The sequence below is a fragment of the Parasteatoda tepidariorum genome, chromosome 12 (genome assembly GCF_982258835.1).
Source record: "Parasteatoda tepidariorum strain Cologne lab strain chromosome 12, Ptep-v5.0, whole genome shotgun sequence".
Classification (NCBI taxonomy): Eukaryota; Metazoa; Arthropoda; class Arachnida; order Araneae; family Theridiidae; genus Parasteatoda; species Parasteatoda tepidariorum.
Genome location: NC_141766.1, coordinates 11,672,344 through 11,685,644, shown reverse-complemented (window position 1 = coordinate 11,685,644; position 13,301 = coordinate 11,672,344). Strand labels below are relative to the sequence as shown.

The window sequence follows — 13,301 nt, the reverse complement described above, 5'->3', positions numbered from 1 at the left end:
TAGGGAAGACAGTGGTAAAAACTAAAAAAAGCTGAAAAGAGAAATCCAAAAGTTTTATGCCCAAAAATACTTTTTAATAATTGAAAAAAATACCTGAACTTTGGGCAAGAAAAAAGTATGCAGGAAATATTTATCCACAAAATCTTATCAAGGTTTTAATAAAAATATTGATTGATGTGAGATTTTATTGAAATAATGTGAATAAGAATCTCAATGCACGATTAATAAATCATGTAAATATGAATCTTGGTATTTAGTTTTAAAATCATGTGAATACGAATAGCGATGTATGATTTTAAAAATCACATGAATACGATACGAATAACCTTATTCACAGATCATTTTTCATTATGCAAACAGAATAAGGTATTATATGGAATATTATATGCAAGCAGAATATAGTATACAAAGTAAGTTGTTCTGAAATAAATTTACCTTAGTCAAAAAGACTTGAACCACACAGGTTTCTTAAACATTACATTAGTTACTAATATCAAAATACAATTACAAATCATGTGTTTGCCTTACGAATTGAACATGAAAGCTCACATTAAAAGAATTCTCTCTTTAGGAATGTCAAAACAACAATATCTTTAAGAAATGAAAAAACTTAAACAGCAATTATTTTTATAACTGCATTACTTATCTGATGAGAAAGAAATTTTAGCATAAACCAAAAATTAAAATATATATTTGTATTTTATGTTTGAAACAATCAAATTCTCAACAATATTCTAAAAATATACATAAATATCATTTAAACTTGAAGGTTAAACCTAATCACCATGAAAATGTTTTACTCTTGTTCATACAATAAATTGATTGATTGAAGAAAGGAAAAATGGTTACTTAAATTGGTTTAATTGATTTAAAAAAGCTGGTTAAAAAAAACATTGATTTAAATGAGTTAAACAGGAAATAAAGACAAGACTGAAGAAATAAGTTTCTTCCAATCCAAGAGGAAGAAATAGAAGAAACTTTTTGAAAACAGAAACATGGAATTTTACAAAACAATTTTTGACAGCTTATAATTGAAATCTTGTTTAAATAATAATGCTAGTTTTCAAACTATGTAATCTAGCATTTTTAATTACGTGAAATCCAAAAAGCAACAATTGGAAAGGAAAATAAATTTAATGAATATTTCTTAAAAATTCAAATAGCTGTGTGACTTCAATATTTTGCATAAATGAATATAATAAAACCTTAACAATTTAAAAATTGTTAAAATATCACAATCATTCTTTTCATTATCATAATCAAACTATAATATCTTTATAGACTCAGACTTTTAGGTACCTCCAACTTCAATTAAATCCTTTATTTGACTTTTTGAGCATTTTTTATTAATATCCTGGCATTTCCCTAATTTCTACAGAATGATAAAATTCACTGTTCCTTGTGGCCAGCCTGTTAATACCCCCAGAGTAAGTGACTGCTTTGGTTCCTAGTGAAAATTGATCTCAGCAGGATCAAATTCAACAATAGTCCATGCATATATTTATGATGAGAAAGTCTTACAATAAGAAATTACAAAAAAAACTTCTAAATCACAAACAAACTAAAGCAAATATCCAATATAATTGACAAAAAAACTTTAATGTCAAATGTTTTGAAAAACTAATACTAATAAATAATTTAATAATAAATAGGAAAATAAATCATAGGGCCGAAAATACATAAAAAGTCTATGTTTAAAAATAAAACTAAAGAGAAACAATACAGTGTAAACAAAGTATCCTAAAATCACAGAAATAAGGCACAACAAAAAAATACAAAAATACGGAGAAATCGGTTACGTTTAAATGAATTAATAGTCTATTAAGATCCAAAGAAAACACATTTTATTAAAACGTTTCCATACACATAATATCAATAAATATGAGAAGTCTACGAATGTAAACAAACACACTTATAAAGTGAGATTGAACTTTCGTCCAATCGACGCAGAATTACATTGTAGTAAAACAATAATTTCAATATATTGGGAAGCATAAAACTAAATTTTAACTAAATTTACTGCTTGATTTTATTATTTAAATATGTTGTTTAATTTTTCCTTCATTGGTCAAGGTACACTGGTATACATCTATACACTACGTTTGATTAGGAATCGCTAATTATTGTTGCTCGCTTTGAATAATTAGACTTTTTGTTTATATTTCATATATTAAAATAAATAAAACTTACCTGACCCGACCACCGCAACGATGACATCCAATTCCCTGCCACCCCGGGTTACATATACAACGGCCTTCCCTGCAAACACCGTGAACGCATTGTACATCGTGACACTGAAACGATGTTAATGCAACAGATTCTACCGAAATTAAAATATAAAATGTCAGGTTAATAAAAATATATGCATATGTCAGGAAATCTCGAAGCTTGATTTGTTTTCCATGCGTAGAAAAAATCATTAAAATTTCCATTATCGCCCTTCCATTGCTGCACTATACCGTAAAGCATATTCCTATTCCAACCTACCCGACTACCAAACAAAGTGGAAAAAGCACATTCGCAGCCAAATGTGACATTCGTCGCCAAGTAAGTGATATTGCAGCCGCACTACAAAATTAAAAATTTTCTTTCTTTAAAATCTTTTCTAGAAGTTTAACTTATCTAGATAAGTGATAAACAAAATATGTTTACATTTTTTCCGATTACTTTGAGTGAGATTTTTTCATATTCATTGATCAAATAATGAAATATTATCTCAATTAAGTAATAAACAAATATAGGAAAAAACTAATTCACATTAATTTGGGTATAATTCTAATAAATATGCGGAAAAAATTTTCTTAATTGAAAAAGGATAAGGAAAAAAAATTTTCAATATTTTTCCATTTTATTAAAAATTGAGAAAATCTTCTCTACTAAATTAAAAAAAAAATCCGAAGCTAATTTTGATGTTTTAATTCAAATTATTATTTTTATAAATAAACTAGAAGTTGAAAGTTATCACAAATTTAAATTATTCTTTTAAAAAATCAATTTGTATCGACAAATAATGTAAAAATGTAATTAAGTTGCGCTACAAATTTCTTCCGCAAAATTTCACGAAACTGAATGAAGACATTTTAGGGTTGCCCCACCAGCAAGATACGTAGCGCGATTAAGTGCCAAATCGGAATGATTGTTCTCGCTAAATGACTTCCGCAGATCAGGGTATAATAGAGGGCGCTACAATCGAGATTTGACACGTAAGTTCAACAACTTAAAGAAAAAAAAGGCTGATGACCCATCTAAAATTATGAACACCTGAAAGTGAGAAAGGTTTTGTTTGAGTCGATTTAACTCCCTTTTTTTGTTAAAAACTCGTATTGTAGCCTTTTTTTAAAGCTTTCAATTAAGAAATACAAATACCTGTTTCTTGAATATGAATGAAAATTTATTAATTTATAGTAATCAACGGGATAGCAAGAAAGGGGGCATGAAAACTTGAAAAAATCACCACTTTTTTTTTTTTTTTTTTTTTTTTGCTTGGTCATTTTCACCTGTGGATGAAAAACGGCTTTCTGAAGTCAGCAATACAAGAGGATAAATAAAATTTTCGTCTGAAAAAAATTTAACTATTTTGAGGGAGGAGCATTGAAAAAACCTATTCAGCTAAATCTATTAATGCAAGTGAAAAATAAGATAATTTAATGAAAAACTTGAAATTATTTAGTTTAAAGTACAGAAAAAAGTGCCTTTAAATTTCAAAGTGAATAATTAGTTAGTATTCGATTATTCTTTATGAAGCAATGAATTTTTATTCAATTTCATTTAAATGTTATTAGATAGTACTTAATTATATGACGTTTTTTCTAAATTATAGGAAGTTGTATTCTCATCCGATAATTAAAAATTATAAAGTTGAAATTATTGAAAAGAATTGACAAATTTGTTATTTTATAATAAATTTAGATTTATAACAATCAATTTATTAAATAATCTAAATTTTCTGCGATGTTGATTTAATATAAAATGCATTTCCTGAAAAAAAATTTATCTGTTTTTCTTACATTTGTTCAAACAAATGTTTGTCTTGAAGGAAACTTATTTTTTAAATTAATTTTTGAAAAATGCACTTTAAATTGTTATTCATGGTTTATTTGTGTTGGTTCTTATTTAGTAACAAGGGTATTTGTTTTCAGCTTAAACTCGCCCACCCTTAAACCACGTCCTATCTATATAAAGCATTTCCCCAACAGCCCATTGTGAGCCAGGACGTCATGGAAGTTAAGTTTCCACAATTTCGTGACCAACAACATGAGCTTCAGTACGACACTGGCAATCAAACCCCAGTTCTTTGCTAAGACAGGTCAGTTGGCTCAGGGGATAGAGCGTTCGCTTCCCAATGATGTGACCCGAGTTCGACTCCCAGCGTTGGCTCCTCGATACGAATTCTGCTCACGACTCACACTGACCACAGTGCTGACATAAAATATTCTCAATGGTAGTCGGATTATGGGCTAGATCCCCTAATAGTCGGACTGACAGTGGAAGGTTTTCGTGTTTTTTTTCCTCTCCGTGTATACGCGTTAGTTCCACCAAACTGTCATCCATGAAGGGTAGTTTGCCCCCAATGCTTGATACAGAAGTTCCCTTGTCTTCTGGGTTGGGTTCAAAATTACAAGACTACGGAGTTGAACATTGATTGTCGTAGACTCAGAATTGGGTCGACTGTTCGACGTCGATTATAAAATAAAATAACGGGTACTTGCCATAACCAACGAGAAATCGTGACTCCCTGTTTAAATAAATTTGTTTAAAAAGAAGAAGAAAACAATCTCGCCTCCCTATTTAAATAAATTTGTTTAAAAATGAAAAAAGCAATCACCTTTCCCAAGAAAGAGAACTGAGTTATGCGAAAGCATTCATCCTGGGCTTTATTGAGGACCCCAAATGGGCCATCAATGCACATTTGGAAAATTTTTGTTATTGAAGCCAAAATTTTTCTCAATTTTGTTTCCTGAACATAATTAAATTTTCATAACTTAATATATTTTACTTTTATTTTTGTAACAAGAATTTTTGTTTGTGTCCCGACCAAGGAATTAATAAATTGGTCCCTGACTAAAAACAATGAGATGAGAAATATAGTAGCATCTCAATTTTATGCAGTTTAAATTAAGGTACAAAAATGCTTCTTGCGCAGCATGGGTAACTTATTTTCAATCTTCTTTATTATTTCTACTGCTTATGGTTTACAATAAAAGTTACTGTTAACCATCTAATTACTTTACATTATAAATGTAAAATAATTGGATGTTGGACGAAACCTTTTTTTATACTATTATTACACATACTTTTTTTAATGCATTTGTACTACAGGCAACAAAGTAAGTGGATTAGAGAAAAGTAGCTTAACAACTATCTTCTTTCCACTACTAATTCCATATACGATTAAATAGAATCTCAGGAAACTGATGAAATAAAATTTATCTTTGAAAAAAAATTTCTTTGTGACATGCAACTTATTAGAAAAAGATGCCAAATATATAAAAAATGGAATTTTAGAATTTTTTGTCGCTTCCTTTGTCTTTTCTATTGTCCGGCAGATTCTTGATAATGGACACATCAAAAGTTCGATAAATCATCAAATTTAGAATCTTGATCATAAATTCAATTTTTACTATGCCAAAACTGTTTCTACCTCTTTTACATCAGCTCATCTGGATGCCCTGGAATCTTGTTCCATTCATATGAATGCTAATTACCGTGTTAACGACATTAGTTCCTCACCATCTCTCTACAGCACGTGGAAATGCATTTTACCCTGACTTGCCCCTCTCGGGCACAGTGGTTTTCTTTGTTTTGTTTTCTCAACTCCATTTTTTTATTTATTTGTTTTGTTTCTTTCTCGGCTACTACGGTTTTTCTAGTTTTGTTTTCTTCCTTTATTTTCCATTTTTCGTTGGCAAATTTACGTTTTATATTTCGAAACACTTTCCTTTTTCCTTATTCACACCTGGCAAGTCTTGAGAATGGGGGCCTATTTTCGAGGGCTTGAAACATGCCAACTTTTATTTCTATCTGCATATTTTTAAAGCAAATGAAATTTTGTAATCAAGTAAGATATTGTTTATGTTTCCGTTAGACAATTTAAAAAAAGTATTTTTTTTTTCAAAAAATGCAATACATTTCAGGTTATTAATTTAAATTTATGAAAATCTGTTATAAAATTAATCAAATCTCACTCGCAATGGAATATACATTACCAGCTCTTGCATAGTGTCAAATTTTAAGTAAATCAGATGGAAATTGCAGAAGTTGTCATATCTGTGAAAATGATAATTTTTTTTTTTTTTTATTTATTATTTATTATTAGTATTAGCGTTTAAAATATGTGAACGCTCCATCCATATGATGTAAGACATACATCTTCATCAATAAGTCGGTGTAAAACGTATTATTTCTATTCTATTTAAATAAGTTTCAACTTGTATAAATTTTCTACCATATGCAAACGATCAAATTATGTAAATATAATAAAACCGTATAAATTTTAAAGTTTTCGGAAATTTTATTGTTTTATTTTTACGTAATTCGATTCGATAAGAGAAGATAGAAGAGATTTGATAAAAAGTCGTATTTTTGATTTTTATATATTTCTTTTACCATTTGATAAAATAAAATAAAAATTAACGCGCGATTTTGTACACAAAGTTTTATTCCGAAGTGAGTTAAAAATTTAACCTTTCACACATTTTTCATTTCATCTGTCACCATATTGTCAAACTTTTTTTTTTCTCCTTTAACCCATTTTAGGTCAAGCATAGAAATTTCATAAAATGTGGTATTATTTTCATTGAAATTTGCTTAATTAAAACGCAATAAAAGCTTCTAGCATGAAAAAGAATATTTTATTTAAAAAATAAAATGGTGTATCTGCGCACCATTGGCCAAATCAATGAACAAATCATTTAGTTGAACACTATTTTCTTATGACATGTGTTATATTTTTATTTTATTTACGGAGCTTACAACTTTAATCCATTATAAGTACGTATGATTATTCTCAAGTAGAGTAATTATTATTTTCAAAAAGTCGAATTGGATAATGACCATTTTTAAATTATTTTTAAAAAAAATGTGAATTATAAAAAGTGGTTACACAACAGAAAGTGTTTACTCCAATTGATTTACTAATATTTCAATAGATGTTTAATATATATGGAAAATAATATGTTCTATTGTAAAAAAAAGAAAAAGAGAGTTATAATAATTAAAATACTTAGTCTTTTTTGTAAGAACTAAGGATTGCTTTGTCCATTCTTGGGCACTTTTATCGTCATATACATTTTATGAATTTAAAAAGAAAAAAAAATATCCATACTTATCACAGTAAAAAATTTTACGAGATGTTGACTTTACGGATAATTTTGAAACAAAAAAAAATAGTAATGATAACATCCGGGATTAATAATAATAATAATAATAGCATCTGATTAATCGCTCTTCGTTTTTTTCCAAAAAAATATTCTCTTATCCAAAAAAATGTAAAAATTCCGAAAGAAATATTCTTTTTCCATTAATAATAATATCTGATTAATCATTCTTCGCTTTCCCTCCGAAAAAATATACTCCTTTTGTTAAGAAATATAAAAATTCCAAAAAAAGTATTCTTTTTTTTTTCAATGATAATAATATCTAATTAATCATTCTTCACTTTTTTCCGAAAAAATTTAAAAATTTCGAAAAATATTCTTCCTTTGGTAATTATCATATCTATTTAATCATTCTTCGCTTTTTTCCAAAAAAAATATTTATTTTTGTTTAAAAATATTTATTTAATATTATATTGACAAAATAAAAATTGATCTATCAAAACTACATCCAATATAAATCATATTAAAATATTTAAAAAATATAGATATTGAGCCAAAAACTCAACAACAGATTTAATTATTAAATAATATTTAACAAAACTAGCATTATATTTTAATAATAGCTATGAGTGCAAAGTTTTGCTATTTATTTTAACTAAATGTGGTGAAAATTTTATTTAATCACACTATTTTCCACTTTTATATACCAGTTAAGGGAAAAAAGGAAAAGGAAAGAAAAAGATTTATAAGAAGTTCCCTGAATAAATTTAAAATATCATTTCTACTTAAAGAAGATAAGTTAAATTATTCCAACCTTGAAATGGTTCGAAGTCTAAATGCCTAAAAGGAAGAAAATGTTTTGAAAAACGTCTTTATGATTAAAGAGCAATGGAGTAATTTTGAACTTGAAAAAGATATTTGGATGAATATAATGGCAACACGCAACATATATAATTAGTTTCTCTTTCATGCAAAATTATTATTCTAAATCTTTGAAATTTCTATGAATGACTTTAAAAATAAAGCTTGCAGCATTACCTACGAGTATTATATGCGTTAAATATATTTTAAATAAAAATTTTACTTTATCTTTATTGCCTAAAAGAAGAGTCAGTATTAACAGAGGAAATTAAAAATTAAGTCAATAATTAAATAAATAATTAGTAATATCAAGATTATATTTTGTTGATGGAGTTTTTTATTTTAAGCATAGCTCACAATATACGCGTTATAGCAAATTGCCATAACTTGAAATGCGCATTTTAGAAAATTGGCATAGCCTGAAACGCGTGTTATAGGAAATTGGCGTAGCCTGAAATGACCGTTTTAGAAAATTGTCATAAATTCAAAAGCCCGTTAAGTTTACTATTGTCAATTTAATAATAATCAGTATTTACTTGTCAGTTCTTTTAAAATAATATAATTATGACATCAGTTTAAAAAATGCCATTGAATATTTTTCCCGTTTACTTAAACGCGCATTTTTAGCAATTTCCGCATTCTTAAGTTCGCATTTTGAGCTTTTCAAACGCGAGTTTCAATCTGAGTCTATTTTTTTCGATACGCATTTTGAGCTATGTTCATTTTTGAAACTCACATATAACGCTGTGTTCATTTTCTAAAAAACGCATTTTGATTTAAGTCCAAAATTAGAAATTCACCAATGAATTTAAAGAAGTTATGAAGTTTAGTTTTTTGAGTTAATAAAGACTAAGTACTGTAAAATGCTTGATTTAAGAACTGGTTTTATTCGATTGCAAGATTGCAGGTTTTAATCGATAACGGAATAATTAATATTTTTTATTTATTTAGTTCTTAAAAAACATGTAAAAAACAACAATAAGTACTATATTAAATCATTCAAATAATACGATGCTTCCATATATAAATAAATCCTTTTATTAAGGAAAATTTAAAAATAATTTCTTGCATTGATTAAGGATATCAGTAATTATAAAACACTTAAAAAGTGTAATTTTAACCATTCGCTTTTTTTTATTCCATGGACAATTCCATGAAAGTGTCAACTTTCAAGCGAAATTTTTTTTTTATGAATTGCATATTTTGATTTTAAAAATATGTTCAGAAATAGCCAAAGTCTACTTATTCATGTTTCATTTTTGATAATTTTAAGTTTTTTGAATCTAGCAGTATTCTAAAGTAATCACATGGCTGACAAGTGAATTGTTCACATTTGTGCTGAAATTGTTTTCTTGAAAAACACTTATAAAATAAAATAAATGTATCCTTCTTTTGCAATATTTTGATTAAATTATGCATATAATACAAAATTTAAATATTTAAAACATAATCTTTAAGTCATTTTAAGTTTAATATATAAAATAAAAGTAACTTTTTTTGTGTCATTCCGTCACATGTTTTAGTATTTTTTTTCAAACAGCAACTAAATTTCAAAATGAAAATGTATATATTTTGGAATATAAAGCAGATATGGCATAAGAATCAATGAGAGATTATAAAATTTTATGCATTTGATTATTAACTTCCAATAACTAATGTGACGGAATGACACATCCTCGGCGATAGAATGACAAAATGAGTCCTTGAAAAGCCTATTCAAAAATTAGAGAATTACTTATTTTTCAATTAACCTAATGGTTAAAACAACTATTGAAAGACAGATAGAATATTGAAAAGGAACAAGATCCCCATAATACGATGGAAAAAAAAAAGCCAGAGACAGAAAAGCAGATAAGAAGGCTTCCGCCACAAAAGCTGAACTTAAAAGCTTAGATGCTGTGCAGAGATTGTGTAAACAAAGAAAAAATCTAATTCTACCAACCTCTTCACATACAAATTATTTAAATTCCCCCAACAAATCTTGGTAAAGCCGTAAAAAAAGTTGTACACTCACTTCCAAAATCAACAATAAAGTTAAAAAAATTAATTCAGTCTTAATGTGAGAAGTATTTAACATTCAACTCAAAAGAAACTAAATTAAGTGAATGTCGATAAGCTGTTTATTTTGGTTAAAAAATTTAACTGTCAAGATGATATTAGTTACAAGCCCCCAGGCGGTATGAAGGATTCAGTCATAATACAAACTCTGACAGAGTAACGAAGTGTGCACTAAAAGAGGCTTTTCATTTGTTTAAAGAAGCAGATAATGATGTAAAGTGTGTTTCATTTTTGTTAAGTGTATTTCATTAATACCTCACAACACATGGACCTATAAATACCACGTAAATGTGAGGTTGTTTTAAAAAGCCAAACAGGGAGTTGGATGCTTTAAAAAGGCACCTAATATGCAAAAGAATTTTATGATTTCATAAAGTCGAGGCAACAAATTGTTGAAGTTTTGTTTTTGTCCAGCTATTCTATTTAACCCTTTCGCGCCGACTGTCACAAATACGTGCCAGTATAAAACCGTATCGATCAAGGCAAAAATATAAAACTGGTAATCAAAGTAATTCTTCAGCAGTTTATTTGTGGGCGGAGTTATAATTGTTTGATTTATTTAATTCACCATTACTTCGTTCAAAATAAAACTATTTAGTTATACCTTGAATTAGGGATTAAGAGAGGGCAAAAGAGAATGACTTCAGCTGGTCACTTGTTACAGCAGCATTGCCAGAGACAAGAGACGTGCACTAGACGTTCATGTAGTTGAGAAGTGAATCATCAAACTTAGAATGTCTTCTAATTTTAACCAAAACCAAGTATATGATTTGAAAAAAGGCCACTGTTTTGAAGAGGAAAACATGACTGAGGAGACTCTTTAATCGCTGTCCCATATTTCGGAAAAGAAACATTTATATGTGGCTCAAATTACTTTGATAGACCATTTAGATGTTAAAGTACTAAAAAGAAGACATGACAAAAATTGATTTATGCATAAGTTTCCTGAGAAAGAAGATAAGATGTATCATTGGCAAGTTAGATATAAAACCTCTTCAGAGACAAGCTAATTTTCAAATTGTTGAAATTCTTACTAATTCTGTTTATCGGTGACATACACATTAATCATGTTTATCTGTTACATTCTTTTTATCATTTACATATTAATAAAACATTTTTAAAGGAAAACTTTCTTCCACTAAACTTTTTGTCATTCTGTCACGGTCATTCCGTCACAGCAAATAGATGCTAATAACTGCTAGCCAACCTGAGGTTAATTTTCCAAATTCAGATTTTACATTGCTTACACATTATACTAAAAGTAAAAAATAGTTCAGAAAAATAATAGCTGCAAAATTCACAGAAACTACCAGTTTTAAGCAGCATGCCAGAAGCTTGGTTGCCAAAATGTCATTCCGTCACACAAATAAAAAGTTCGTAAAATTAAAAATAAAAAAGATAGAAAATCCTTTTTTTTTAGTTTATGAATCGCATTATGCCAATAATAATGATATGCATGAGAAAAAAGAATGTTTACTTGAAATTAGATGCATAGAAACTTAAATGAAATGTTATTTTTCAAGTCAAAATGTCATTCCGTCACATATGGAATTGCCCCCATAAATTTTAATTGTATCCGCATCGTTTGCAAATTGCATATTCTTTTTCTAAGTCTTGTGCAATTATTTTTTATTCGTTCCGCTAGCACTTTTCACCTGCTTATTGAGAAAACAATTTATTTTCAAGAATAACTACCGTTTTAAAAACACCTGCCAAAACTAAAATTGATTATTAACACACTTGAAAAGAAAAAAAAAATCTACATAAATTTTTAAATAAGCTAGGAAGTCTCACTAAAAGGTAACACTTCTGTGATATTTTCAAAATATACATACATATTTGTTTAACATTACTCGACAATACGCACATTTAAAAAAACAATTTCCAGAAAATAAAAGCAAAAACTCATTAATGTCTTTACGGAGCCATTTTTTCTCTCGTAATATTATGCTAAAATATTTTTGGAATTGAGATTGATTTACAGAATGAAATTCATTTAGCTTATTACCCAAGATTAATTTAATTTTTAAGACCACTTTTTTTTTCTGGTAAGAAGGTAAAAGGTTACAAAATTTTACCTACTTTAAAGAATTAACCATAAACTTAAACTCTTGCGTTTATACATAAACGAATTTATAAACTTCGTGATTATAACAATAAATAAACTCGATGATAACTTATTAAATGAACGAAGTCATAATGTCCAAAAGAAAATAACTCCCCAATCTTGGTCTCTCTTTTATTGTTATTACGCTAACTTTAACTGTTGCCCACATTTATGTGACCAAATCCCTTCATTGGCATCTGGCGTAATCAGAAAATGACCTCTCAAATCATAGATGGAAAAGTAACTTCCTATCCAGATTTAAAAAATTAATAATTCGGTGGTAAATGTTCCTCCACGATCTTATAAAGTGTTAAGCGACGCAAACACTTCATAAACCTTTACAGAATTCATTGACAGCTGCTTTTGACAGCGATAAGTGAAATATTTGCACCAAAAATATTTAAATTGCGATATTAAATACAACAATCCAGTTGATGTATTTAGATAAAAAATTTGAAACTGAAAAGAATAGTGTGTTTCAATTAAATTATTTAATACCAACTCTTTGAATCACGTTTAAACAAACTAAAAATAATTGTATAAATTTTAGAACCAGCAAACGATTTATTAAATTCAGGAAAACTACTTTTCCTTATTTGCGATAAAAATTAGCGTTTCTAAAACTACTCAATCGTTTGAAGTTATAGAAATACGGATATATTTAAAAAAATTCGAGTTTTAGTAATATTTTAATAAGGAAAACACAGACATTATTAGATGTAAAATATGAATTCATAGATAAATGTTTTAAACTGAAAAGTTTCTGATAGTTGAATTATGTAATTATGTATTTTGAACTATATTTTAATTATGTTTTTATGTATTTGAAATATGTTTAATTTCACGTTTTTAAAAATACTAAAACGCAAAATAGATTAGTGAAAAAATGTTTAATGAATCGTTTTAAAATGTAGAAATACGGATAAATTGGAAAAAAATGGTTTTTAGTAATTAATTTT

The 13,301-nt window shown here is 27.6% G+C and overlaps 1 protein-coding gene across 3 annotated transcripts in view; it reads right to left on the bottom strand.

Annotated features, from left to right (window-relative positions):
* The window catches only part of dsd (attractin-like protein dsd), a 102,355-nt gene that overhangs the window by 54,435 nt on the left and 34,619 nt on the right, over positions 1-13,301 (bottom strand). For 2 of the 3 annotated variants that reach the window (XM_016049407.4, XM_016049408.4), the window contains exon 1: positions 2,191-2,519. The exons of the other annotated variant lie outside the window; for it this stretch is intronic. In XM_016049407.4, the coding sequence (XP_015904893.1) occupies positions 2,191-2,432 (242 nt within the window). In that variant the 5' untranslated portion in view covers positions 2,433-2,519. Of the gene's footprint in view, positions 1-2,190; positions 2,520-13,301 lie in introns of those variants that run through there. 3 annotated transcript variants of the gene reach the window in all.